At 48.8% G+C, this 27,787-nt stretch overlaps 1 protein-coding gene across 1 annotated transcript in view; it reads right to left on the reverse strand.

The window, feature by feature from the left end:
* The window catches only part of MOV10L1 (Mov10 like RISC complex RNA helicase 1), a 62,738-nt gene extending 37,350 nt beyond the window's left edge, over positions 1-25,388 (reverse strand). The window contains exons 1-9 of the mRNA XM_025282636.3: positions 25,194-25,388; positions 23,385-23,569; positions 14,478-14,640; positions 9,830-9,942; positions 9,174-9,361; positions 6,621-6,764; positions 6,114-6,358; positions 5,646-5,778; positions 1,328-1,522 (exon numbers count right to left, since the gene is read on the reverse strand). Coding sequence (XP_025138421.3) covers positions 1,328-1,522; positions 5,646-5,778; positions 6,114-6,358; positions 6,621-6,764; positions 9,174-9,361; positions 9,830-9,942; positions 14,478-14,640; positions 23,385-23,569; positions 25,194-25,290 — 1,463 coding nt within the window. The 5' untranslated portion in view covers positions 25,291-25,388. The remainder of the gene's footprint in view (positions 1-1,327; positions 1,523-5,645; positions 5,779-6,113; positions 6,359-6,620; positions 6,765-9,173; positions 9,362-9,829; positions 9,943-14,477; positions 14,641-23,384; positions 23,570-25,193) is intronic.
* Positions 25,389-27,787: the final 2,399 nt, after the last annotated feature.

The raw sequence follows: 27,787 nt of genomic DNA on the forward strand, positions 1-27,787 counted from the left end.
TTAATCCTCGTCACTGGGACTTCCCAATGGTCCAGCAGTTAAGAATCCACCTGCCAATCCAAGGGACACAGATTTGATCCCTGCCCTGGGAACTAAGATCTCACATGCTGTGGGGCAAGTAAACCCACATGCCACTACTGAGCCCACGTGCTGCAACTGCTGAAGTCAGTGCACCCTAGGGTCCACGTTCTGCAACAAGAGAAGCTACTGCAATGAGAGCCCTCACACATACTGTGAGCCCTGGTCACAGCAACTAGAGAAAAGCCCACGTGCAGCAACCAAAAGCCAGTACACCAAGACAAAGACCCAGCACAGCGGAAAGAAAGGTCCTTACGATCACAGGCAGGGCTGGGGCGGGACTATCGCTTCACAGATGAGAGCAAGTCAGAGAGGCTGAGAAACTGGGTGGGGACGACGCGGCTCCCTGTGCATGCTGGGAGTCAACAGTGCTCCAACCCAAGGCCTACAACACACAACACTCCAACAGTCCTTCCAACAGACTCAGCCCACAACTGAGTCGAGGTCCACATCTTATCTTCAATTGTTCCCAGGTAGGGTGTAAGCAGAAACTCAGGGTTTCCCATTATAGAAAAGTAGCACCCATCATCCCAGAGGCTCCGGGCAGCAGCTGAGGCCACAGACCCACAGGACTAAGTTGTGAAAACCCTCCAGTCTACAGGTCATGATTTTTGGCACCAAACTTAAAAAAGCAAAATCTGCTTTTGAGAGCTTCTGGGGTCTATTACTGCAGATGAGAAAAGGTGGACATAAAGCACTTTCCCCAGACAATGCCCCAGTTAGAGGCTGGGTGGGCCCCAACCCCCAGCCACATGTAGATGGCAGGTTATAGTTTTTTTTTTTTTTTTTTCCTTAATTTCACTTTTGAAAGCTGTCACATCTTCAAAAGGGCTTTAGGCAACCAAGTGAACCTCAAGCTCCCTTGATAAGTGACCCTCGGGTACTGTGGACAGCTTACAGAGGCTACGCCAGCCACGTCTCACTGACTCCTTTCTGCTGGGTGCCCATGTGCGACATGGGCTCTCTTGGGAGCTGGGTGGCTGTGCTGTTGGAAACATGAAGGGCGGCAGGAGCTGAGGGAAAGGGTCAAGTCCTATCCTGCTCTGAGAGTCACCCTGAGAAAAGCTGGGGTCGCAGGCCCCCCGCCTGGTCCTCACAGTGTGCCCCCAGGACAATGATGTAAGAGGCTGGACCATAGCTATATCCCTTTATCTAGATGTCTGCCTCCCTTCAACAACAGCAATCGTGTGTGTCCCTCACACCGCGAGCCCAAGATCTGGGCATGCTTTTTCACTTCTGCTCATGGTACCTCTTCTGTGTGGTCACGACGACTGTGGTTTTGGTGGAAGCTAACACCTGGGAACTTTTAGACTTCTTCCACGAAAAGGGTTCGCGGACGGCTATCAGTGACTCCTCCTCACTTACAACATTTACTTCAAGGTATCGCCCAATTATGAAACTGGAGAAGCAAAGCAAAAGGAGCTCCCTGCAGCGGCCAGAATTCCTGGAAAAATAAGACACAATTTAGTGTGTGTTATAAGTTAAGACAGGCAGATCGAGCACAACCTCCCTTTTCAATCAGCTTAAGTCACAGAGCTAGCAAACTAGTCACCTTTAGCCTTTATAATTCTTTTACAGGAAAAAAGGGATGTTTTACAATAAGTAATGTAACATGTTCCCAACATAAAATCAATTCACTTCAGTCGCTCAGTCGTGTCTGACTCTTTGCAACCCCACCAATCACAGCACACCAGACCTCCCTGTCCATCACCAACTCCCGGAATCCACACAAGCCCATGTCCATCGAGTCAGTGATGCCATCCAACCATCTCATCCTCTGTTGTCCCCTTCTCCTCCTGCCCTTAATCTTTCCCAGCATCAGGGTCTTTTCAAATGAGTCAGCTCTCCGCATCAGGTGGCCAAAGTATTGGAGTTTCAGCTTCGACATCAGTCCTTCCAATGAACAACCAAGACTGATCTCCTTTAGGATGGACTGGTTGGATCTCTGTGCAGTCCGAGGTACTCTCAAGAGTCTTCTCCAACACTACAGTTCAAAAGCATCAATTCTTCGGTGCTCAGGTTTCTTTACAGTCCAACTCTCACATCCATACATACCACTAGAAAAACCATAGCCTTGACCAGACAGACCTTTGTTGACAAAGTAATGTCTCTGCTTTTCAATATGCTGTCTAGGTTGGTCATAACTTTCTTTCCAAGGAGTAAGCGTCTTAATTTCATAGCTGCAATCACCATCTGCAGTGACTTTGGAGCCCAGAAAAATAAAGTCAGCCACTGTTTTCCATTTGCCATGAAGTGATGGGACTGGATGCCATGATCTTAGTTTTCTGAATGTTGAGCTTTAAGCCAACTTTTTCACTCTCCTCTTTCATCAAGAGGCTTTTTAGTTCCTCTTCACTTTCTGCCATAAGGGTGGTGTCATCTGCATATCCGAGGTTATTGATATTTCTCCCGGCAATCTTGATTCCAGCTTGCACTTCTTCCAGCCCAGTGTTTCTCATGATGTACTCTACATGTAAGTTAAATAAGCAGGGTGACAATATACAGCCTTGACAAACCCCTTTTCCTATTTGGAACCAGTCTGTTGTTCCATGTCCAGTTCTAACTGTTGCTTCCTGACCTGCATACAGGTTTCTCAAGAGGCAGGTCAGGTGGTCTGGTACTCCCATGTCTTTCAGAATTTCCACAGTTTATTGTGATCCACACAGTCAAAGGCTTTGGCATAGTCAATAAAGCAAGAAATAGATGTTTTTCTGGAACTCTCTTGCTTTTTCCATGATCCAGCGGATGTTGGCAATTTGATCTCTGGTTCCTCTGCCTTCTCTAAAACCAGCTTGAACATCTGGAAGTTCACAGTTCACACATTGCTGAAGCCTGGCTTGGAGAATTTTGAGCATTACTTTTGCTAGCATGTGAGATGAGTGCAATTGTGCGGTAGTTTGAGCATTCTTTGGCATTGCCTTTCTTTGGGATTGGAATGAGAACTGACCTTTTCCAGTCCTGTGGCCACTGCTGAGTTTTCCAAATTTGCTGGCATACTGAGTGCAGCACTTTCACAGCATCATCTTTTAGGATTTGAAATAGCTCAACTGGAATTCCATCACCTCCCCTAGCTTTGTTCATAGCGATGCTTTCTAAGGCCCACTTGACTTCACATTCCAGGATGTCTGGCTCTAGGTAAGTGATCACACCATCGTGATTATCTGGGTTGTGAAGATTTTTGTACAGTTCTTCTGTATATTCTTGCTACCTCTTCTTACTATCTTCTGCTTCTGTTAGGTCCATATCATTTCTGTCCTTTATTGAGCCCATCTTTGCATGAAATATTCCCTTGGTATCTCTAATTTTCTTGAAGAGATCTCTAGTCTTTCCCATTCTATTGTTTCCTTCAATTTCTTTGCATTGATCGCTGAGGAAGGCTTTCTTATCTCTCCTTGCTACTTTTTGGAATAGCTTACTTACCTTTAACTTACCACAGATAAGTTACTGTTACCCTGCTTTTGTAACTTATCTTTTCTCCTTTGCTTTTCACTTCCCTTCTTTTCACAGCTATTTGTAAGGCCTCCTCAGACAGCCATTTTGCTTTTTTGCATTTCTTTTTCTTGGGGATGGTCTCGATTCCTTTCTCCTATACAATATCACGAACCTCCATTCATAGTTTATCAGGCACTCTATCAGATCTAGTCCCTTAAATCTATTTCTCACTTCCACTGTATAGTCATAAGGAATTTGATTTAGGTCATACCTGAATGGTCTAGTGGTTTTCTCCACTTTCTTCAATTTCAGTCTGAATTTTTCAATAAGGAGTTCATGATCTGAGCCACAGTCAGCTCCTGGTCTTGTTTTGCTGACTGTATAGAGCTTCTCCATCTTTGGCTGCAAAGAATATAATCAATCTGATTTCGGTGTTGACCATCTGGTGATGTCCATGTGTAGAGTCTTCTCTTGTGTTGTTGGAAGAGGGTGTTTGCTATGACCAGTGTGTTCTCTTGGCCAAATTCTATTAGCCTTTGCCCTGCTTCATTCTGTATCCAAGGCCAAATCTGCCTGTTACTCCAGGTGTTTCTTGACTTCCTACTTTTGCATTCCAATCCTCTATAATGAAAAGGACATCTTTTTTGGGTGTTAGTTGTAGAAGGTCTTATAGGTCTTCATGGAACTGTTCAACTTCAGCTTCTTCAGTGTTACTGGTCGGGGCATAGACATGGATTTCTGTGATACTGAATGGTTTGCCTTGGAAATGAACAGATCACTCTGTTGTTTTTGAGATTGCATCCAAGTACTGCATTTCGAACTCTTTTGTTGACTGTGATGGCCACTCCATTTCTTCTGAGGGATTCCTGCCCACAGTAGTAGATATAATGGTCATCTGATTTAAATTCACCCATTCCAGTCCATCTTAGTTTATTGATTCCTAGAATGTCAATGTTCACTCTTGTTCACTCTTGAAGTGCAGCCGAGAGTAGCTACCCCATGTCTAAGGTCAGGGCGGCAGCCGAGAGGAGCTACTCCATGTCCAAGGTAAGGAGCAGCGGCTGTGCTTTGCTGGAGCAGCCGTGAAGAGATACCCCACATCCAAGGTAAGAGAAATCCAAGTAAGACAGCAGGTACTGAAAGAGGGCATCAGAGGGCAGACAGATGAAAAGCACAATCACAGACAACTGGCCAATCTGATCACACGGACCACAGACTTATCTAACTCAGTGAAACTAAGCCATGCCGTGTGGGGCCAGCCAAGATGGACAGGTTATGGTGGAGAGGTCTGATAGAATGTGGACCACTGGAGAAGGGAATGGCAAACCACTTCAGTATTCTTGCCTTGAGAACCCCAGGAACAGTATAAGATAAAATCACAAACCTAAGATAGTACTGTTTGTGATTCTCAGACTTAAGAATAGGAAACACACGTCCAGTGTTCCCAAGAGTGGTCCGAGCTGTGTTACACAAGACGCCATCTCCCTCTGCCTGTGGCCCACGTCCCTCTGCTGCTCGAGGCTAGGCCACATCACAGGGCTACACAGGCACCAGCAGTGACTGCCCACTCGAGGACCGCCCTCTGTGCACAGTGTCAGCCTCAGCCTGAAGCGAGGCGCTGATCGAATCAGAGCCCCCCTTGGACCAATGCAGAACCAGCAGGTGTAGATGAGATGAGAGAAGGAAGAAGGGCTGCACCCAAGCTCCTAGCTGACAGATGACTGGGGAGTAAGAGCCCAGCGTTCTGGACACAGGGGAGGAGGCAGAGAGGGGAAGGGCCCACAAGGGCTCAGGAGCCGCCATCTGGCCAGCTTGCTTGGGTGGAAGGGGCGGGGCAGGAAGGGCTCAGGGCACGCTGAAGGCAGGCACGGGGGCACTGGCTCCCTGGGCTGAGGGGGCTCATGTCCTCCACCAGTCAGGAGTCAGGGTCCGGTACAAGCGCCTCAGTGGGTATCCCTACTCGCCCCCTGGACTGGACCAGTTTTCTCCAGTGCTTTTCCTTGTGATTTTGTCCCACCAAAATAACCACCAATCCTTTTCACAACATCCCACCCAGAAGGACCACATGTGAAACAGAACAAGAGCATGTGCACATGTCCTAAGGTCAACTCCGTCCACACCCTCCAGCCACGTACTTTGCATCACACGTGATCGCGATCCGAGTTTCTCCCCCTGCAGGGATGAGCCCACTGGGTTCGGACTCTGTCACCCGTTTCTGTGATATGTTCTTCTCCTTTACTCCATTTTCCCCTTTACAGGCACAGTCACCTAGGAGATGAAATTTAAATCTAAAATTAGACCAAAGGCGAGCTGTTCCGACAGCGGTGGTGTTGATGGAAGGGTCTAGCACACACAGTGACCCACAGGCACAGGTGCACAGGCAGGCTCTGCCCAGTTTAGGATCGCTCAGAGGACGCGGCTCGTCTGAGGCACACTGGGCGAGTCTCCAGCTGTCAGCCCCGAGTTACCCGAGTCGGGTCCAGACCAAGAGCGAGCAGTGTGGCTGCTGCCAGCCACCAGCCCAGACCCTGGAGCAGCTGCGCCAGCTCCTGGCCTGAAGGTGCTAGTGCGGAGGATCCAGTGGTAACGGCTGAGACGGCTACCTGAAGAGACTTCTTTGCTGTTCACCGAACTGCTCTCCAGGGTCTGCCAGGTTCTGCTTTCCCCGCAGCTGTCTAGCGAGTTAATATTTTTATCTGCAAAATCCTTCTCCTTCTCAGGAACACAAATAGGAGACACTTCGGGGCACACCTGGGCTTTATCCAGCATCTGAAATCTGAACTGTTTAGCTTTATCCCAGCCACCCAGCTTGCAGCTGACTAAGTTTTGAGGAACGTCTCCTTTATTCCTGGAAAAGGAAAATTAGCTGTGAATAGAGACAGGATTTTTAAAGCTAAAACACTATTACCGTAAAACAGAATTCAATGTATAAGAGAATGACAATTGAAAGTACTTCTAACCGAGTGTAAGTGAAAGGGCTACTTCAGGGCGGAAAAACTAGAAAGATAGACATAAAGCGAAAAACAAACAGGGAAAGTAAAGTTCACTCTACACAAATTCTTCAGTCACAGCTTAAAACCCAATGGTGTAATTTTAAGTGGCAAACTTACTCTATCCGAATCACCATATTTTTGCTTTCTCCTTCTTTCAGAGTTCCAAAATTTGTCATCCTTGTGACTTCAATATCACCTTTGTTTTTGAGCAAAAGGGCTCCACAGACCTCTTCGGCAGTCTCGGTGGCGGGAGAGAAGTCCCTGGAGAAAGCACCAGAGGATGCTGTCAGGTCAGCGGGCAGGGGCGTCCGGAGGCCCTGCCCTACTGGGCGGCACCAGCCACAGTGGGCAGGACACGGAGCCAAGCCCCAGAGAGGTGACGTGGAAGGACACCCTGAGGACCTCTGGGCAGGACAGCAGGTCACCCTCACGAAGAAACCACAAGCCTGCTGACTCCAGAGGAGGGGAGCCCCCACAGTGACCCCGAGGGTCTGAGAGCAGGCCGCCTCCACCAGAGTGCCCCAGAGACCCAAGCCCCCTGTACCCAGAGGGAAGGGCGTTCAGCACTCCTCCTCAGACCCTCCCCTCGGCTGCAGGGAGGCACTTGGCTTGTCAGGGACCCATTTCATTGGGAAAAAGAGTCTGGCTTCAGAGTATCTGAAACTAAAGAATTTTTATCTTCAGAAAACGAGCACATGCTGCCCTCCCAAGGAGGGACCGTTCGTTCCCTCTGTGCTGACACGGCTGTGAAGTGCAGGTGCTACGTCCACCACTCACTCGCAGCTCCTTCCCATCCCTGACCCACTCCGTGCCACTCAGAAATGGGCTCCTTCACACCTGCCCCTGTCCACACACCGGCAACATCCTCGACCTCAGCCTGCCCGTCCCCTCAGATCCGTTTCAGTTACATCACACACCCACTCCCGTCTTCCTCGTTCCCCGTCTTCCCCTCCTTTGCCACACAGCCAGCCCTGCCGAGCCTCCCTCCAGCCCAGCGTGCTGTGGGGGTGGTCCTCTGTCCTACAGCCAGCCAATCACCCAGGGGCTGCGGAGAACTGGCTAACGGGCTCAACCCACCCAGAGCCTGGGGGCGGGCCTAGGACACCACCACAGGCCGGGCCTGGAGAAGCGCAGGCCCTGCCGCACACACAGCGCTGATGCTGGCCTTCGGACCCTTGAGTGGGCGGGGGACAGTGGGTCTGAGGGCAGGGCAGCATCCTCGACGTGGGGCTATAGCCTGAAGGCAGGACCAGTTCGGGAGGAAGCAGGGCCAGGGCGGCGGCACAGGGCAGGGCACACGTGGATCACATGCTGGGCCGACGGCTCCTTGTGAGGACAGCTGCTCCCAGCAGACCGAGGGGCCGCGGGGGAGCATGACTGGTCATCACCCTCCCGGGACCAGCTCCCCTCCCTGGATGGAGCAGAGGCCACTGCAGCTGGGGCCCAAAGGAGGCTCGCCTGAAACTTGCCACCCACAGCCAGGGAGCCCCTGCCCACACCCCCACCCACCCCATTCAGCAGACATGAGTCCTCTGGAGACAGAGAGCTGCAGCGCAGGGTAAGGGAAGTGCTGGGGAGAGGCAGACAGGTGGAGCAGCAGGGACCCAGAGTCCTTCTGATGGACAGACTGGCCCTGAGGGCATGCTGGCGGCTGTTTCTCCTGGATGGTCAGCTGGGCCAGTCCGGGCCACCCTCCCACGGCCCGCGCCTGCCCACAGCTAGCAGGAACCCAGTTAACTGCGGTATAAAGAGGACAGTCAGGGAATCGTGTGTCTCAGTGACCTGGGGTCTCCTGAGAGCGGCACGAGGTTCTGAGCAACCGTGACACCTGTGTGGGCAGGGCCTTGGCTTCTGCTCCAGGCAGCTGGTGGCCAGCACGATCTCGTGGCAGGGGTGGTCCTCACAACCCTGGGCCCGTCAGACAGGCTGAAGCCAGAATTCCTGAGCTTCCCTGCTGGTAGGGGCGAGGGCAATGTTTCTCACATGCTACACTGCTCCGCAGATGGGCCAAGTCATTCTCCAAAAGGGGAGCAAGCCCCGTGGGGCAGGAGGAGGTACCCACCAGGTGATCTGGACATGGCAGAGCTGCCTGCCATGTCCCTTGCTCTGTCCACAGCTTACCCGCAGCACACCCTCCTGGCCAGGCCGGTAGCCCACTTCTCCCGAGACAGGCTCCCCGCCCTGCGGCTCACAGACCCTCCCACACATGCCCTGCTCCTGTGAGACCACCAGACAAATAGGACTGCTTAGGAGCAGTCCTAAGGGAGCACTAGGGACAAACAGCAGAGGCAGGCAGGATGCAGGGCAGTGCTGATGCTCAAACCTGAGCTCAGGAAGGCCTGGAGTACTCATAAACATGTGTTGGAGGTGGTCTGGGACACAGAGAGAAGAATACGGATACAGCAAATTCAGTAACGCTAAAAATCTGCCATGTATAACATGTTCTACGAAACACCAATGTGTGAAAGAGTACAACTCACAAAACCCAGGAAAACATGAAGATCATCAGCATGAGATTGAGGCTCAACGGGCCACTTTACACTCAGCCTTGAGCCAACCATTAAGAGCCCTCAGCGCCCAGGAGGTCTCCCTGCAAGCCGCCAGCTCAGGGGATCTCCTTTTGCTGAGCCAGCGCTCAGCCGCACGCTGGGCCCGCCCCCGCCTCCTCACCACGTCTGCACGGGAGTCATGCACAGCGCCCTCCACACGTAGCAGGACTGGCTGCTCTCCACCACCACCGCGCTGACCACATCGTGCCTGCGCGGCGTGTAGCCTTCCGGAAGCTTCAGGGAGTCCAAGGTGAAGAAGATGCAATCATCGATCACCCCGTTCCTCCCACAGAGGCTGGACACACAGACCTGCAAGCACAACACTGGGGCTGGCGGCGCGTGCACGGTGGGGCAGAGACCAGCGTCGGAGGCCGGGGCTGCCATGGCCAGGGAGGCGCGGGCCTGCTCTCCGGTGAGAAGCAACACCCCAGACGGTGCAGGCCAGGCAGAAGCCTGGAGCCGGGGCCGCGGGAGCAGCCTGGAGCACACTGCACCTCCTCTCACAGACTTGATTCCCTCCTCTGCTCCAGCCCCGACTCCCCAGACCACAGCTCTGCCAGGAGCACAGGCAGAGCCCACACCCACTCCCTGGGTCCCACCATCAGCCACTGTAACACTGAGTACCCTGTGACCTAGAATTTAACTATGCCAGCATGCAGGCTGGCCTCCAGTTGTCTTGTTAAGAAGTCAGGGTTTTCTCTGGCCAAGACAGACTGTCACTTAACCTGACCTCCCGGTGCACCCAGGACCCATGGACACTCGAGGCCCGGTACCTACCCGGTCCACACGCTTGTACCTCAGTGGCTTCACCGAGATGGCCTCACTGCTCCATGTGCCTGGCCGGATCCAGTACTCAGCCTCCACCCAGTCTCCCTTGCAGGGCTCGAAACCTCCAAGGCAGGGAAACCAGGCAAGTTACTTGGTGACATTGAAACATTAAAGTGTACAAGAGACTCTGAAGTTACCTTTCAGAACATTGTTATTACATGCATATATAAAGTATATATTATGTATGTTAATTATATACAACTATATACTGTATGTAATCATACATAATACATAATTATATGTAATTGCATGCTATATGATACACAGGTATATATACTATGTTATATATATATAGCAAGTATACATACATGCATATATAGCATCGGAGAAAGCAACAGCACCCTACTCCAGTACTCTTGCCTGAAAAATCCCATGGACGGAGGAGCCTGGTGGGCTGCAGTCCATGGTGTCGCTAAGAGTCAGACATGACTGAGTGGCTTCACTTTCACTTTTCACTTTCATGCACTGGAGAAGGAAATGGCAACCCACTCCAGTGTTCTTGCCTGGAGAATCCCAGGGATAGGGGAGCCTGGTGGGCTGCCGTCTATGGGGTCGCACAGAGTCGGACACGACTGAAGCGACTCAGCAGCAGCACCAGCAACATATATAGCATGCATATAACCAAGCACTGTGGTTGACAACTGCGAGGTGAGCTCCAAGAAGCATGGGTGTTCGTGGCGCTCCTCTGCCAGCCCCATCAGACACTAGGAGCACCCACCCCAATCCTCCTCATCAGGGAGCACCCACCCCAATCCTCCTCATCAGGGACCCATGGGGGGCAACACAGGGAGGTGCATTCACACCTGAGGCCTGGGCAGCTGCGTCCGCCCCAGCTCAGGCAGGGGAGCCCTCCGTGTCCCCTCAGTGTGCCTGGGAACTGGTGGGGCAGGCAGAGAGTGGGGAATTACAAAAGCAGGGACGTGAGGCAGCAGCTGAGCTGCTGCGGTACGTGGTGGAGCTATACCTACTGATAATCTTTTGGTTCTTTTGTAATAAACATTTTATTAAGCTGAGAAGACAACAGTGCCTAATAAAATACTGAGTTTGTTTCTCAAGAAAGCTGATGATAAGCACAGAGCAGCCCAAACATCTACGGACACTGCTTCTCACCAGGGGCCACCCAGCATGGCATGGGCAGCACAAACCCACAGGAGACACAGCTCCTGGGCGCCAGCTTCCAGGTCGGTGAGTTTTTTAGGAGGATGATGCCCAGAAGCACAAGTTAACACGCCACTGAGAAACCTTTACTTGTTGTTTTGTAAGCCATGCCTTCATTAATCGAATAATTGACATAATTCTGCTCATTTTTAATTCTGTATCTTCCAACACACACGAGAAGTGAAGCAATAACTACTACTGTGTTAGCTGTATAAAAGTTATTTTAAAGAGAAAAACAGTGAAGCACGTAAACACTAGTTCATTTTTTGCCCATCAGAATCACGGAATCGCAGTGGACTTGGGACGGCCGCTCTGCTGAAGGAGCTGCACCTGGCGTTCCTGTGAACGCTGCTGTAATACAGCTTAAAAGCCCGCCCTGCACAAAAGATGACTTGCTTTCAGCACGATCACGCACACAAGTGCAAGTTTTGATGGAACTGTAACAGAAGCAAGCTCCCTGCGCGCCGAGAATCCCATGGGGCAACAACGTATGGGAGCCACCACGTGCCCACAGGCCCAGGCCTTCCTTCCCCCATGCCGTGCTGCTCAGTGAGTGAAGGACAGGCTGCAGCCATGGAGGCTGACAGAGCATGCAGGCAACGCAGCCTCAGAGCCCGTGGCAAAGCCACTGTGAAAACCAACAGATCGTGGGGCCTGCTGGCCTGGTCCTCTTGGCTGCCCCGCAGTCTGAATTTTACAAATGGTTGAACCTCTGAAGAAGTGCTTTGTAAATCAACCCTACAATGGTGCTCCTTCCACTTTTTACGGGTGAGAGCTCTAAATTTTGGTTACACTTTGTTCAAAATCAGCTGGCAATGTTTAATTAAAGTACTCAGTAAACGTGGAAGCAAACAATCTTCGGGTTTACAGAACTCCTAGGTGGTCCAGTGGTTAGGACTCAGTGCTCTCACTGGTGAGGCCCAAGTTCAACCCCTGGTTGTGGAACAAGATTTCACAAGCTGTGCAGCACGGCAGGGTGGGGGTGGGGAGGGGTGGGGGTTGAGCGGGAGATGGAACAAAAGAAAAAAAACCTTCAGTTTTAAGACTGTTGTGAACTGCAGTTATTGAGAATATGGCCTGTAAACATGACATGGTGACAGCCGCCCCCACAGAAGCACAGCGAGCCTGAAGCCGGAGACCCTGTGTGACGGCTCAGCTCAGGGCTGAATGCCGGGCATGACGCCGGCCGCCTGCGTGAGGAGCCTTTAGTTGGATAAACTGATATTCAGCAATGAATAAGTTAAAACCATCAAGGCCTACAACAAGTTTACACGTTCCAAATTTGGTGTAAGATTAAAAATAAACTCACAGAGATGACTTATTTGATAGATTTTAGTTCATGAAAATATTTGAATACCTTTGTACTTACAGAGGTAAAAACTAATACTTGTGAAACATCTGGGCTAAAAAGATATTTCAGTAGGAAAAAACCCAGACTTGCTAATAACTCACATTCAGCAGAATTTGCTTTGAGCTTACTAGTATTTCCTTAATTAAAAGGTGGCTCAGTGGTAAAGAATCCACCTGCAATGTAGGAGATGGGGTTCAATCCCTGATCTGGGAAGATCCCCAGAAGAAGGGAATGGCAACCCACTCCAGCATTCTAGCCTGGGAAATCGAATGGACAGAGGAGCCTAGTGGGCTACACTCCACGGGGGTTGCAAAGAGCTGAACATGACTTAGTGACTGAGCATACAAAAGCCTACAAGGAGAGCCCATCCAAGGTGCCTACACTTACAAGTTCATCGACCATAAAATGCAGCTTTGAGGAAGACTCCAGGCCACTGTATGAAAAAATGAAGCTAAGATAACACTGAAAAATGTACGTTCCTCAGAACAATACCAGTGACATGGCATTACGGCTGCTAAGAAGTGAAGATATTAATACACACAAAGAATATAATGGCTACACAATAAAGATTAAATTGTTTTACTTTTCTTTAATGTACCCAGGTATCATTTTCTTTTTTTAGAAGGAATTTTAGCATTGCAAATAGTTTTTGAATAACAGTAAAGGCCCACCAATATAATAAAATAAACGTGCTAATCGAGATATATATATATACACACATACACACACAGACATTTAAAAATGATTTAACCTAACCCATTTGCATGCCCCTCTCTCTTCTCCACTGTGTGCCGGCCTGGCCGCTCACTGGCCTGGCGCCCTGGTGTGGTCACAGGAGAGGAGTGAAGCCGCGGGCAGGCCGCCACAGCGTGGGGGTGCTGAGCCCACCTCACCCCCACACCCTCCGTCTGCTGACGCTCCCCCAAGGTTAACCCCAACCAGAAGGCAGAGGGCAAGGCTGGCTGGTCCACATAGGGCAGGCCTAGGGTCAGAGCAGGGGGAGACCTGAGGAAAGGGGTCCAGCCTTGAGGTAGGGCTGCAGGTCAGAGGTCTGGGCTAAGCCCCAGGAAGCAGGGACCAGGTGTTGGGTCGAGGCTTTCAGGGCAACACTCTGAGGACCTCAGGGATGCTGGTAGATGAAAACTGGTCCCCGGACTGGACACATCGGTCACTGAAGAGTCATCCAGACAGGGGGCAGGGCCCCTCGACTGCACAGCCCAGCAGGGTGTTGAGCTTAGCGCCTCCCCCCCCCCCCCCCCCAACCTCTCCCCAAGCTCCTCTAAGTCCTGCCTGAGGATAAAGCATGTACAGGACTGTCTCTCCTCAGGAGGGAGAGCAAGGGCCCACTCATCTGGGTCTCCTCCTGCCCTGCTCCCTGCCCACCAGTGGAGACAGCAGGCACACAATAAACAGTTGTTCAAAACATGATGCTGACAAATGATTTCTTTGGCCATAAAAACAGAATCTCAGATTAGCTAATGTGTGTGTGCTCCGTCCTTCAGTCGAGTCTGACTCTGCCGACTCCATGAACTGTAGCCTGCCAAGGCTCCTTTGTCCATGGGATTTTCCAGGCTAGAATATTAGAGTGGGTTGCCATTTTCTCCTCCAGGGGTCTTCCCAACCCAGGGATCAAACCCGGTCTCTCGTGTCTCCTATATTGGAAACTGGATTCTTTACCCTGTGCCTCTAGGAAGACCAACTAAAACCAGATGGAATTAAAAATGTGCTCTCGGAAAAGTACCAGGTTAAACCCAAGTCCTATTTTACACTGGACACACCTAAAAAAAACAAATCATAGTACCTCTGTGCATTTATGACATTGTTGTCTTGGATCAGGAGCAACAATTATGGAAAAGGAACAGCTACCCCGGAGCTGGCAACTGCACGACAAACAACACAGAGCGAGGGGCGGTGTGTCGCTGTGCCCGAGCCTGAGCTCGCTGCCGCTCCCCACAAGCCTTCTCCCAGAGGGGGCCCAGACGTGGCCCTTTCAGTGATGCGAGCAGTCACCTCAACCCTATTCATGAACATTTTTGAAAAACCACAAAAACTAATTGTAATTGTGAGGCAGAGACCTGCCCAGCGCACCTTCACACACACTCTCCAGGGAGAAGTACGTGGTCTGGCTGATGTAGCCTGCGTGGTCCATCAGTGAGGTCACACACCCGATCAGCACCCGGGGGCTGGGGTCAGACAGCCCCCCACCGTGGCTCTTGCTGTCATCGTCCCATTTATCCGAGACGGCTTCCACCTGCAAGACAGACAAACCACCACTTAGGACATGCCAAAGACCACAAAGAAAGCCAAATACTGGCCAAGACCCTTATGAACACTGAGGCAAAAATCCCAATGAAACACAGGCAAACCGCATGCAGCTTCATGGTAAGGGGCTGCACACATGATGGAGAGGGGTTCATCCCAGAACACAAACATGGCTCAACAAATGCACACCAGTAACTACCATCCGGCAATCTGGCAGAACAAATGAAAAATTATATACAATCATCTCAGTTGGTGCAGAAAAGGCATCTGATAAAACCCAACACCTTTTTTATGATAAAAATACTCAATTAACTAGGAAGACACTGGAACTTCCTCAGTACTATAAAGACCACACATGACCCAGTGCTCCCGTGACACTCAGCCCAGGATAAGGAAAAGGCAAGGATGAGCGCTTTCACCACTTCTGTTCAACAGAATACTGAAGTCTGAGCCAAAGCAATTAGCCAAGAAGAAATTTTAATATCCAGATAGGAAAGGAAGAAGTAAAACTATCTATTTGAAGTTGACATGAGAAGAGCTGATCATTGGAAAAGACCCTGGAGCTGGGAAAGATTGAAGGAGGAGGAGAAGGGGACGACAGATGACGAGACGGTCAGATGGCATCACCGACTCAGTGACATGAGTTTGAGCAGGCTCTGCGGAATGAAGGACAGGGAAGCCTGGCCTGCTGCAGTCCATGGGGTTGCAAAGAGTTGAACACAACTAATGGACTGAACGACAACAAATGATCTAATATGGGTTTTCCTGAAGACTTAGATGGTAAAGAATCTGCCTGCAATGCAGGAGACCTGGGTTGGATCCTTGGGTCGGGAATATCCTCTAGAGAAGGGAATGGGGCTACCCACTCCAGTATTCTTGCCTGAAGAATTCCATGGAAAAGGAGCCTGGCGGGCTACTGTCCACAGAGTTGCAAAGAGTCAGACATTACTGAGCAAGATCTTACACCCAGAAAATGCTAAAGAATCTACAAAACACCTGTTAGAGCCAATAAACAAATTCAGCAAAGTTATAGGATACAAAAATCTGCTGTATTTCTACTTACCTGCAATAAATGATCCAAAAAAATGGAGAAAACAACTCCATTTATGATAGCATCAAAAATGAATCAAATACTTAAGAACAAATTTAACCAAGAAGGCGCAAGACTTGTACACTGAAACTACAAATGTGACTGAAAGAAGTTGAGTGTTACTCACTCAGTCATGTTCGACTCTTTGCGACCCTGTGGACGGGAGCCCGCCAGGCTCCTCCATCTATGGGATTTTCCAGGCAAGAATACTGGAATAGGTTGTCATTTCCTTCTCCAGGGGATATTCCTGACCAAGGGATCGAACTCAGGTCTCCCACATTTGCAGGCAGACTCTTTACTGGCTGAGCCACCAGGGAAGCCCTTAGAGAAGATACAAACAAGTGGAAACACACCTCACGTCCACGGATTAACATGAAGACATCAATACTACCCAAAGTGATCGATGGAGTCAATGCAATCTCTGTCAAAATCCCAATGATGGTTTTGAAGAAACAGAAAAACCCATCCTAAAATTCATATGGAATCTCAAGGGGCCCTGAATAGCCAAAACAATCTTGAAAAGGATGGACAAAGTTGGAAGACTCACCTTTTTTGATTTCAAAACTTACTACCAAGCTATAATTAAAAGACTGTAGAGACATACCAAACACCAATGAAACAGAATAAAGAGCCCAGAAATAATCCCTCACACATGGTCAAATGTCTCTCAACAAAGGTGCCAGACCATTCAAAGGAGAAAAGGTTTTCCATGTGGTGCAATCTTCTCAAGAAATGGTGCTGGGAAAATTGGATCCCAGCATGTAAAAGATGAAGCCAAACTCTCATCCAACACCATATTCAGTAACTAACTAAAAAGTGGGTCAAAGATTTAAATTTAAGAGCTAAACCTATAAAACTCTTAGAAGAAAGCACAGGAGAAAACTTCATGATCTTGGGATATTTTTAAAATGTGACATCAGGCACAGGCTATTAAAAATGATAAATTGGACTTCATCAAAATTTAAAAGTTTGGTGCATCAAAGGATATTACTGAGAGAAGTGAAGAGGCTTCCCCCATGGTCCAGTAGTTAAGACTCTGCCTTGCCATGTGAAGACACCAATATGATCCCTGGTCTGGGAAGATCCCATACGCTGCTGAAGAGCAAATAGCCCCTGCACTACAACCACTGAAGGCCAAGTGCCCTGGAGCCCACGCTCTGCAACAAGAGAAGCCGCTATCATGAGACGCCAGAATGCTGTGACTAGAGAGTAGCTCCTGCTCACCAAAACTAGAGAAAAGCCTGCACACAGCAACAGAGACCCAATGCAGCCAAAACTAAATAAATTTAAAAAGTGAAAAAATCCACAAAATGGGAGGAAATATGTGTAAATCACCCATCTGATAAGGGATTAATATCAGAATATATAAAGAACTTTTACAATTCAATAAGAAAATAACGATTAAAATATAAGCAAAGGAACTGAAAAGATATTTCTCTGAAGATACACGTTATAAATGACCTATAAACACATGAGATGTTCTGTGTTACTATTAGAAAAATGTAAATCAAAACCACAGTAAGACACATTCACTAGGGTTCAGTTCAGTTCAGTCACTCAGTTGTGTCCAACTCTTTGCGACCCCATGAACCGCAGCACATCAGGCCTCCCTGTCCATCACCAATTCCCAGAGTCCACACAAACCCATGTCCATTGAGTCAGTGATGCCATCCAACCATCTCATCCTCTGTAGTTCTCTTCTCCTGCCCCCAATCCCTCCCAGCATCAGGGTCTTTTCAAATGAGTCAGCTCTTTGCATCAGGTGGTCAAAGTACTGGAGTTTCAGCTTCAACATCAGTCCCTCCAATGAACACTCAGGACTGATCTCCTTTAGGATGGACTGGCTGGACCTCCTTTCAGTCCAAGGGACTCTCAAGAGTCTTCATCAACACCACAGTTCAAAAGCATCAATTCTTTGGCACTCAGCTTTCTTCACAGTCCAACTCTCACATCCATACACGACCACTGGAAAAACCACAGCCTTGACTAGACGGACCTTTGTTGGCAAAGTAACATCTCTGCTTTTTAATATGCTGTCTAGGTTGGTCACATTTGCCTTCCAAGGAGCAAGCGTCTTTTAATTTCATGGCTGCAATCACCACCTGCAGTGATTTTGGAGCCCAGAAAAATAAAGTTAGCCACTGTGTCCACTGTTTCCCCATCTATTTGCCATGAAGTGATGGGACCGGATGCCATGATCTTAGTTTTCTGAACGCTGAGCTTTAAGCCAACTTTTTCACTCTCCTCTTTCACTTTCATCAAGAGGCTCTTCAGTTCTTCTTCACTTTCTGCCATAAGGGTGGTGTCATCTGCATATCTGAGGTTATTGATATTTCTCCCGGCAATCTTGATTCCAGCTTGTGCTTCCTCCAGCCCAGCTTTTCTCATGATGTACTCTGCATAGAAGTTAAATAAGCAGGGTGACAATATACAGCCTTGCCGTACTCCTTTTCCTATTTGGAGCCAGTCTGTTGTTCCATGTCCAGTTCTAACTGTTGCTTCCTGACCTCCATATAGGTTTCTCAAGTGGCAGGTCAGGTGGTCTGGTATTCCCATCTCTTTCAGAATTTTCCACAGTTTATTGTGATCCACACAGTCAAAGGCTTTGGCATAGTCAATAAAGCAGAAATAGATGTTTTTCTGGAACTCTCTTGCTTTTTCAATGATCCAGTGGATGTTGGCAATTTGATCTCTGGTTCCTTTGCCTTTTCTAAAACCAGCTTGAACATCTGGAAGTTCACAGTTCACGTATTGCTGAAGCCTGGCTTGGAGAATTTTGAGCATTACTTTACTAGCGTGTGAAATGAGTGCAATTGTGCGGTAGTTTGAGCATTCTTTGGCATTGCCTTTCTTTGGGATTGGAATGAAAACTGACCTTTTCCAGTCCTGTGGCCACTGCTGAGTTTTCCAAATTTGCTGACATATTGGTGCAACACTTTCACAGCATCATTTTTTAGGATTTGAAATAGCTCAACTGGAATTCCATTACCTCCACTAGCTTTGTTCGTAGTGATGCTGTCTAAGGCCCACTTGACTTCACATTCCAGGATGTCTGGCTCTAGGTAAGTGATCATACAATCGTGATTATCTGGGTCATTGCCGGGAGCCAGCATATTGCATATTGAGTGCAGCACTTTCCACAGCATCATCTTTTAGGATCTGGAATAGCTCAACTGGAATTCTATCACTGCCGGGAGCCAGCGTGAGGAACTCCGCCCATGACAAAGGTCATGAGGAAGGAGGCTCGGCATACGCAAAGGCGGGATCGAGCCTCAGGAGTCCCCCTGGAAATTCTCGAGCATCTACCCCCAAAACCAGAGTCTGCCTACTTTCTGCTTTGTGCTTTCACCTACACCTCTGACTTTACGGGGGGCTGTCCCACACTACCTCTCTCTGAAAAAAGAGTTAGCTTACAGCTCCAGTTAATAATTCCTGGGTGTGACAGTGTTTAACCTACAAACTCCTTTGGAAATCCTCTAGCCTGCCTGAATAGGTTTTTCCGGCCACATGTGATTGTTCAGAGCCTCCCAACTGTGAGAGGCAGGAGATGTTCTAAACTGTCTAAACACAGATTCCTTTGAGTAGTTAAAAGATTGATTAGAAATTGTATTGGTGAAGGGTTTTTCACTTGTTGGGCCAATGTTTGCTGCTAAGTCTCCATACTCCTTACCTACTGTGTCCTTGGCAGTGTATTGATTGATATAATGGCTGTATAGAAATGTAAGTACTAGCCTCAATGTTTGTAACCTTGGACCCTTGAGTTAATTCTTTTCTTGATTGAGCACACCTCACCTTTGCCCTATAGGAATGCAGCTTTGTCCAGTGCTTTTTTGGAGGCTGGTGCCTGACTTTGGAATAATCACCTTTAGAGAAAAATAAGTTTCTTAAAATGTTAACAGGCCTCCTGGCCAGAAGATGATGTCAATCACCTGAACTTTTGCATATGATAAGTTTGAAAGCCTGGCTTCGATTAGAACCAGGAACTGCTGTCCTTGCATGACTCCACCCCTTCCCCCACTATCCTCTATGCACAACTTAAGGTATAAAAACTACTTTGGAAAATAAAGTGCGGGCCTTGTTCACCAAAACTTGGTCTCCCCATGTCGCTCGCTCTCTCAAATTCTGGCTGAGTCTCCATCTGGAGTGCGGAACCCGCCATGCTTGCTAATTATGCCTGGGCTTCTAAAATCCGACCGGGGAGGCCTCAGTGTCTCCTCTCCTTCGGGAGAACAGAAGGACGCCTGCGGCCTACGTAAGTGGTGCAAACTTCTTGTCTTGAAGTTTTATTGGTCTCCCGCGTAAATCAAGCTACTCAGCCTCTTTTCTCCACTGAATTTTCCTACTGAGCTTTCCTCACTCTATTACTCTTTACATCTCTAATTAATATCTAATTGAAGCTATTGTATCCTGATCCTCACCGACGCCGTCCCCGCTTCGAATACCCTGGATCAGCCAGGGCTGGACCCCGGCAGGTCATGAAGATCTTTTTTGTACAGTTCTTCTGTGTATTCTTGCCACCTCTTCTTACTATCTTCTGCTTCTTTTAGGTCCCTACCATTTCCATCCTTTATCAAGCCCATCTTTGCATGAAATGTTCCCTTGTTATCTCTAATTTTCTTGAAGAGATTTCTAGTCTTTCCTATTCTATTGTTTTCCTCTATTTCTTTGCATTGATCGCTGAGGAAGGCTTTCTTATCTCTCTTTGCTATTCTTTGGAACTCTGCATTCAAATGGATTTATCTTTCCTTTTCTCACTAGGGTGGTTACTATCAAAAAAAAGGAAAATAATTCATGTTGGTGGAGACATGGAGAAATTGGAACTCTGTGCTGTTGGTAGGAATGTAAAATGGCACAGCCACTAGGGAAAATTTGGTGGGTTCTCCAGAAGTTAAATATAGGATCACCTTACACGCATGCTCAGTCTCTCAGTCATGTCCAACTCTTTGAAACCCCATACATTGTAGCTCCCCAGGTTCCTCTGTTCATGGAATTTTCCAGGCAAGAAGACTGGAGTGGGTTGCCATTTCCTACTCCAGGGGATCTTTCTGATCCAGGGACCGAACCCATATCTCCTGTCTCCTGCACTGGCAGACAGATTCTTTACTACTGAACCACCTGGGAAGCCTGGATTACCATATTACCATTCAATTCTACTGCAAGGTAGACTCCAGAGTTGAAAACAGGGACTTAAAAGGTACTTTCCACAGCAGTATTATCTACAACAGCCAAAGGTAAAGACAACCCAGGTGTCCATCAACAGGTGAGTGGAGAAACAAAATACAGTCTATACATACAACAGAATGTTATTTAACCATAAAAAGGAATGAAGATCTGATACTTGGTACGTGGATGTACTCTGAAAATATAATATTAAGTCCAATAAGGCAGATACAAAAGGACTAATACATGATTCCACTTACATGAAGCATCCCAGGATAGTCAAACTCATATAGACAGAAAGTAGAACAGTAGGTTATTATTTAGTGGGTATAGAGTTTGTATTTGGAACGATGAGACGTTGTGAAAGTGATATGGGTGCACAACAACATGAATGTACTTAGTGCCACTGAATGGTATCAAGAAATTTTAAATGGTTAACAATTTCATGTTATACACATTTTACCATAATAAAAAAAACCTAAATGAAAAATGAGCAAATAAATCCAGAGGCTAGTAGAAATGAGCCAATTCCACAGCTTTCACAGTGGAAGTCAGTTAATCCTACCTGCTGCTGCTAAGTTGCTTCAGTCGTGTCCAACTCTGTGCGACCCCATAGACGGCAGCCCATCAGGCTCCCCGTTCCTGGGATTCTCCAGGCAAGATCACTGGGGTGGGTTGCCATTTCCTTCTCCAATGCATGAAAGTGAAAAGTGAAACTGAAGTCGCTCAGTCGTGTCTGACTCTTAGCGACCCCATGGACTGCAGCCTACCAGGTTCCTCTGTCCATGGGATTTTCCAGGCAAGAGTACTGGAGTGGGGTGCCTAGTGTTGGTAAATCAAGTGATACAGGCATCTTCCAGAAGAGCTAAGAACAAACACGGAAGCACTCTGAAGAGTAAGAGTTCCAGTGGAGCATGAGGAGAGGTGCTGTTCCCCAGGGGCAGCATGTTCCAGACCAGAGCAACTCCACAGGCCCTTTTGCCCCAGTAGACATGGTTTATGTTGGAAGCATCCAATTTGGCGCCTCCAGTCATGTTCAGTATTTAAAATGTAGTTCATGAAACTGAGGAGTTAATTCTAAATTTTACTTAATTTTAATAAATCTAAATAGCGACATATGGTTGGTAGATGGTATGTCATGACCACTTAAAAAAGTAGTTGAACTCAGTAAGTTTAGCAGATACCAAATTATATACCAAATCTCAACAGATTTCCTATAAGGGAAGAAAAAGATTGAAAATACAAAATAAAATCATATTGATAATGAAAAAAAATCAATACAATTCTCAAAAATAAACTTAAGAAGGAATCTGCAGAACATAAGTGAACAAAAAGAACACAAAGGCAGGCTTAAATAAGTGGACATAATTTGTAGCTGGTGAAAACTTGCTCTGATCCACGTCACTTGACCTAAATGGATCCATGTACTCTGCGCTGGTCCAGGTGAGTCTGAGCCAAGGAGAAGAAACAGCAGGATGACTCTAATGTTCATCCAGAATAAGAGGAGAGCCAGAGAAGCCCATCCACAGACAAGAAGAGGGAAACCAGGCTGCCACCCAAGGGTGTGACTGTGCCACGGGGGCCAAGTGAAGGCATCAGGACCGACAGGGTCCAGACAGGGTCCCAGGCAGGTGGGATTCTGGGACCTTCCAACTCAGTAGGAAAGACTGGACCACTCAGCAGATGACTGGGGAGCTACCAGGAAAGAAACGTCTGGTTCCTTCTTTCAGTCCACACAGCCAATAAGTTCCAGGGAAATTAGACATTTAAATGTAAATAAACAGTTTTTCAGAAGAAAACCTGAGGGCATGTCTATACTGAGAAGTGTGAAAAGCCTCTCTAAGGATTCACGTAAAGCCTTGGAGCCACAAGGAACAGACAGACCCATTAACTATGTGGAATGAAACTTAATCCCGTAATGTAAAGTTTAATTTTAAATAGCTGAACCCAACAAACAAAATGTATAAAGGACACAAATAACTCACAGGAAAAAAATGTGAATATTTAGTCTATTTTAAGGCTTAAATGCAAATTAAAACAATACAATCACTTATCAAAGTGACTGGAGAAGATTTCCAAGATGCCTAAGTCCACACCCTTGCCAACATTGGTAACAAGTCTCTCACCCTGCTCCTGAGTATAATTAGCACAAAGTTCTTGAAGGATAATTTGACGATAACCATTAAAATGTTAAACATGCATACCCTCTAACTAACATCAGGAAATCAGAGAGTAATACTATTTTTTTAAAAGAAAAAGTTGCTGCATAGTAGAGTTCATTAATTATCTTTGCTAACTGGATAACAAAGGGTCCAAATAGCTATCATTTGTAAGAATAGTTTTTTAAGTGGCTAGAAGAATAGATAATGAAGTGGTAACACTGATTTCCTCCATGGCATAAAACTATAGGTTGTCTCTGAGAGGAGGATGGTGGTGTGAAGCTCAAGGTGGAGAGAATTCTTCCTCAAGAACTCAGGCCTTACCCGGATTGCTTTCAGTCCATTTGACACCTTATTTTCTTCCACAACCGCAATAACTTCCTGTCCGACATTTAGAAGCACTTTGCCAGTCACAGCCTCATTGGAGAAGTAGATCAAATCATCAATCATGCCGTAATCACTGCAGTACCTTGTCACGACACCCTGGACAGTTTTCAACCTGGTGTCACCTGAGACAGGTAAACAGAGAGGTTACATTGACCACAAAGCAAGTGCACACTACAGCTGAGTCTCCAGGGAGCAGTGGGCTCAGAGCATCCTTGTGGCTAGGAGCCCTGTGGGCTGAGAACCTCCCCGGAGAGCAGAGTGCTCAGAAAGTAGGGTTTTGGAGGCAGACTTCCCAGGCACCACGGGGAGCTCTGACTCCAGAGCCAGGATGCCTGGGTCGGATGCCCAGCTCTTGCCCTGCCACCTGCGGAACCCTGGGCTAGGTCTGTGCCTGTCCTCATCTGTAAAATGGAGACAGTTACAGTCCAAGAGAGCTATGTGAAGGTTATTACATGACAGAATGTGCGAGGCACAGACCTCCGAGTGGCGGGCACAGGCTGGGGGCTGCTTTAGAGCAGCCGTGGGGGAGTCACCACTGCGCTCTCTTATCACCACTATTGTGTTTCTCATCACCAACACCACCAGCAGCAGGGCTAGGAGATTCTGTATTATTTCATCATACCAGGGATGGCTTCCTAGATGGCCCAGTGGTAAAAGAAACTACCAGCCAATGCAGGAGACCCAGGTTCAATTCCTTCTCAGGAACATCCCCTGGAGGAGGAAATGGCAAGCCACTCTACTTTGTTGCCTGGAGAATCCCATGGACAGAGGAGCTATAGTCCACTGGGTCGCCAAGAGTGGGACACAACCGAGCACTCAATCCCAGGCAGGCACTACTGGAAGATTCCGGGCCTGGGGGGCAAGTCTGGGGCAGAGCAGGCCTTCCCTCATCCACTCAGAGACCTGTGCCTAGAACTCCTGCTCCTCTCAGACACAGAAGACACCTGAGTGCCCCCCGGCCCAGCTGGAAGCCCACTGAGGCTGAGCCGTAACCCTACTGCTGCGGAGGGGCTGCATTGCCAGACAAGGCCTGGATGGGTGAAGCGACCTGCTCCAGGCCGCGTTTGCGGAAGAGGCAGAACGCCAGCTGCAGACGGCTAATAAGCTCCATGACTGACGTTCTGGCTTCTCTGGCGGGGAATTTCCTGTTACAGAGGTTACAGAAAGCACTAGAGACCCACTACCCAGGGCTCAAGTCTGGGACAGAAGGAAGGGCTGGGAGAAAATGCCAAGAGGCTTCGGGAATGTGTAACTCCGGGTTCCAGAATCAGAAGTACTGCCTGGGCTTCAGGAAATGGGTTCGAAAACAATTTGGAGAAGAGCAAGACCCCACGGGACTAAAAGGGCAGCTTAGGAGAGCCGGGGTCAGCCTTTCCAGAGCCGTCCAAGCACGCAAGTGCTGGGGCACTGAAAGAGCAGCAGCGGGAGCCTGTCCAGAGCGAGCGGCGTCCGCGCGCTCGCGGAGCGTGAAACAGCAGGCGGAAAGGAGACACAGATCCCACGCTGCGGAGACCGCCATGGAGGACACGCCTCGGCGTCGAGACACTACAAACCCGACGCCGCGGTCTCTCCGACCCGGGTCTGCTCGCGCACAGGCCCCGGGCCGGCCCGGGCCACTCCCGCCCCCACCCTCAGTGCAGGCGCGGGAAGCCGGCCTCGCGAGCTCCGGGGCTCCCGCTGGGTGACCGGCCGCCCCGCCGGCAGCGCCAGTGAGGCCGGGCCCTGCGCGCCCTCCCCGCGAGGCACCTTCCACGAGCTCGGGCCCCGGCGGCCCGGCCTCCTCCTCTGGGCAGTCCGCCTTCCTCCAGAAGAAGGAAACCACCTTGGCCGCGAGGCGCAGCATGGCCTGGCCGCCCCGCCTCAGCGCCGCAGCCTGACGTGCCCGCACGCGGCACGCCGCTCCTGCCGCCCATGCGCTGCCGCGCTCGCGCCAGCGCGCCCTGGAGCTTGGCCAATAGGGTTGCAGCGCCTGTGGAGCCCGGCCAATGGGGGTGCCGCACGCGGAGGCGGTTAGCTGCGAGTGGCGGGCGGTTGCGACCGTTAGTGCGCCCTGTGGGAGTGACGTCATGCCTGTGCTGGTGGCTGGGACCAGCAGCAGGTTGGCCAGGCTTCCTGCAGGCAAGGTGGGTGTGCTTGCCTCCTGGGCGCGAGCCGGCTGAACGTTTGGCTGCTCGGTGCTGTTAGTCGTAGCTTTGGCAAACGTACTATATCAAGTTGGAGAAATCCCCTCTGCCCACTTTTCTGAGAGTGCTTATGGTGCTTGGCTCTGAAGTTTTCTCAAATGCTTTTCCTGTATCTAGTGAAATAAAGTCTTGTTTTTCTATTTTAGCGTGTTAATGAGAATGAATTACATTGATTGAATTTTCAAATGTTAAACTACCCTGCTTTCCTGGGAAACTCAACTTGATCATGGTGTATTATCTGTTTTGTGTGTTGATCCAGCTTGGTAATTTTGTGCCTGAGTGATGAGGAATTTTTCATTTATTGAGGTCTGCGGCAGTCCTCCGGGCTTATACCTGATTTGGCTTGAACTCCGTGCTAACTGGAACAGCCTGCCTCGTGGCCTATCAAACACATATTGTATATCTGTTTTAATGAATTCAACTTTTGTATTGGTTAAAGGGCTGTTACCAATATTCAGCAATGTTGCATAAACTTTGGTAATTTTAAGGGATTTGTCCATTTTAGCCAATGTGTCAAATTGCTGGCATAATTTGTTCACGGTATTTCCTTACTATCCTTTTACTGTCTCTGTGATCCACTGTGATGAACCATCTTTCATTCCTGACGTTGGCAGTTAATGTCTGTCCTCTTGTTTGTCTTCATCAGTCTAGCTACATGTTTATCAGTTTTATTTATCTTTTCAAAAAATACCTTTTGGTTTCATTGACTTTTTTCTATTCATTATTTCCTGCCTTCTCTTCCTCCTCCTTCTCCCCCTTCCACTCCTCTTCCCCTTTCCTTCCCCTTCTTCTTCTAGTTTGATTTGTGCTTTTCTAACTTTTTAAGTTGGAAAATTAGATATTGAATTTTGGAATGGAACTTTTTTCATTTTTAACATAAGCATTTAAGACCATATATTACTTTAAGTGCCAATTAGTTGCATATACAATTTTTTACAAAGTTTTTGTTTATTTTTGACTGAGCTGGGTCTTTGTTGATTTGCTTTGGCTTTCTCTAGTTGTGGCAAGCAGGCTTCTCATTGCGGTGGCTTCTCTTGTCACAGAACATGGGCTTGTGGCTGAGTTGTTTGGTGAACAAAACTCCTGATCTCTGTTTTCTGTCTCAGGTGAGGCAGCTGCACCTCTCAGGCCAGGAACCTTCCAGTCCCCTGAACTCCTGCTCCCCTCATCTCGCATCATTCAGACAGCAGGTCCACTTGACTTTTCAGTCTATCAAGAATCTGGTGGCTTCTCACCACGCCCGCGGCTCCCCCTCCGTCCCATCAGCACCTGCTCTCACCTGCTGTCCCATGGCCTGTGCTCCACCCGGCTGGACGCTCAGTCTTCTGCCCAGCAAGTGCATCTCAGAGTCCGAGCCACGGCTGTCTCCACGTCCTCAGGTGCCTCATGCCTGGGCGTCTCACCTGCACCTTGCCCCACAGGGTCCCTGTGCCCACCGCCCTCCAGCCTTGCCACCTCAGTGCCTCTGCACCTTGGGCACCTCTGCTCCCCTGCCCTCCTTCCCCCCCCTCCCCACAGTGAGGCCTACCCTAACTCTCCCGAGTAGCCCCCCATGCCCTCCCTGGACTTATTTGCCATCACAGGGGAAGTCAAGTGCGTCCCCATAGAACACACCCCTTTACCCACTGTGTGCCTGTCCCGCATTAGGCTGTGGACTCCACACGGGAAGGGCTGTGGCCTGTCCCGCCCATCCTGCAAGTGTGCGCTGGATGGCGGGGTGAATGTTAAACCATGAGCAGGGCCTCGGCAGCACAGAGGGAGAGAGAGCACTTTAGGGACAGAGTTCGTGCAAGGGATGGAGCTGTTCTAGAGACTGGTGTTGCTGCTGGAGATGGGGAAGTTCTTCCCAGGATGCTTGGGGGGCATTTATCCCACCATCTTTAATTCCAGACTGCTTATTTGTGTTTCCACAACTTTGGAAATGCGCAGACATGGTGAAACCTGCACAATGCTCTTCTTCAAGCAAGGAGAGAGGCGAAGAGTTCCACTGGTTGCCAGCCTCCCTGCTAATTGCACTTACTGCTTTAGCAGGCACTAAGGAGGTTTCAATGTTCAAAATCCCTTCTTGACCTCACAGTTTGTGAAAGTTAATTCTAATACTTTTTGATTGGCTGAAAAACTAAGACACTGAGCATCCCATGATGGGAAACTGAAGCC

Source organism: Bubalus bubalis, chromosome 4, assembly GCF_019923935.1.
Source record: "Bubalus bubalis isolate 160015118507 breed Murrah chromosome 4, NDDB_SH_1, whole genome shotgun sequence".
Taxonomy (NCBI): domain Eukaryota; kingdom Metazoa; phylum Chordata; class Mammalia; order Artiodactyla; family Bovidae; genus Bubalus; species Bubalus bubalis.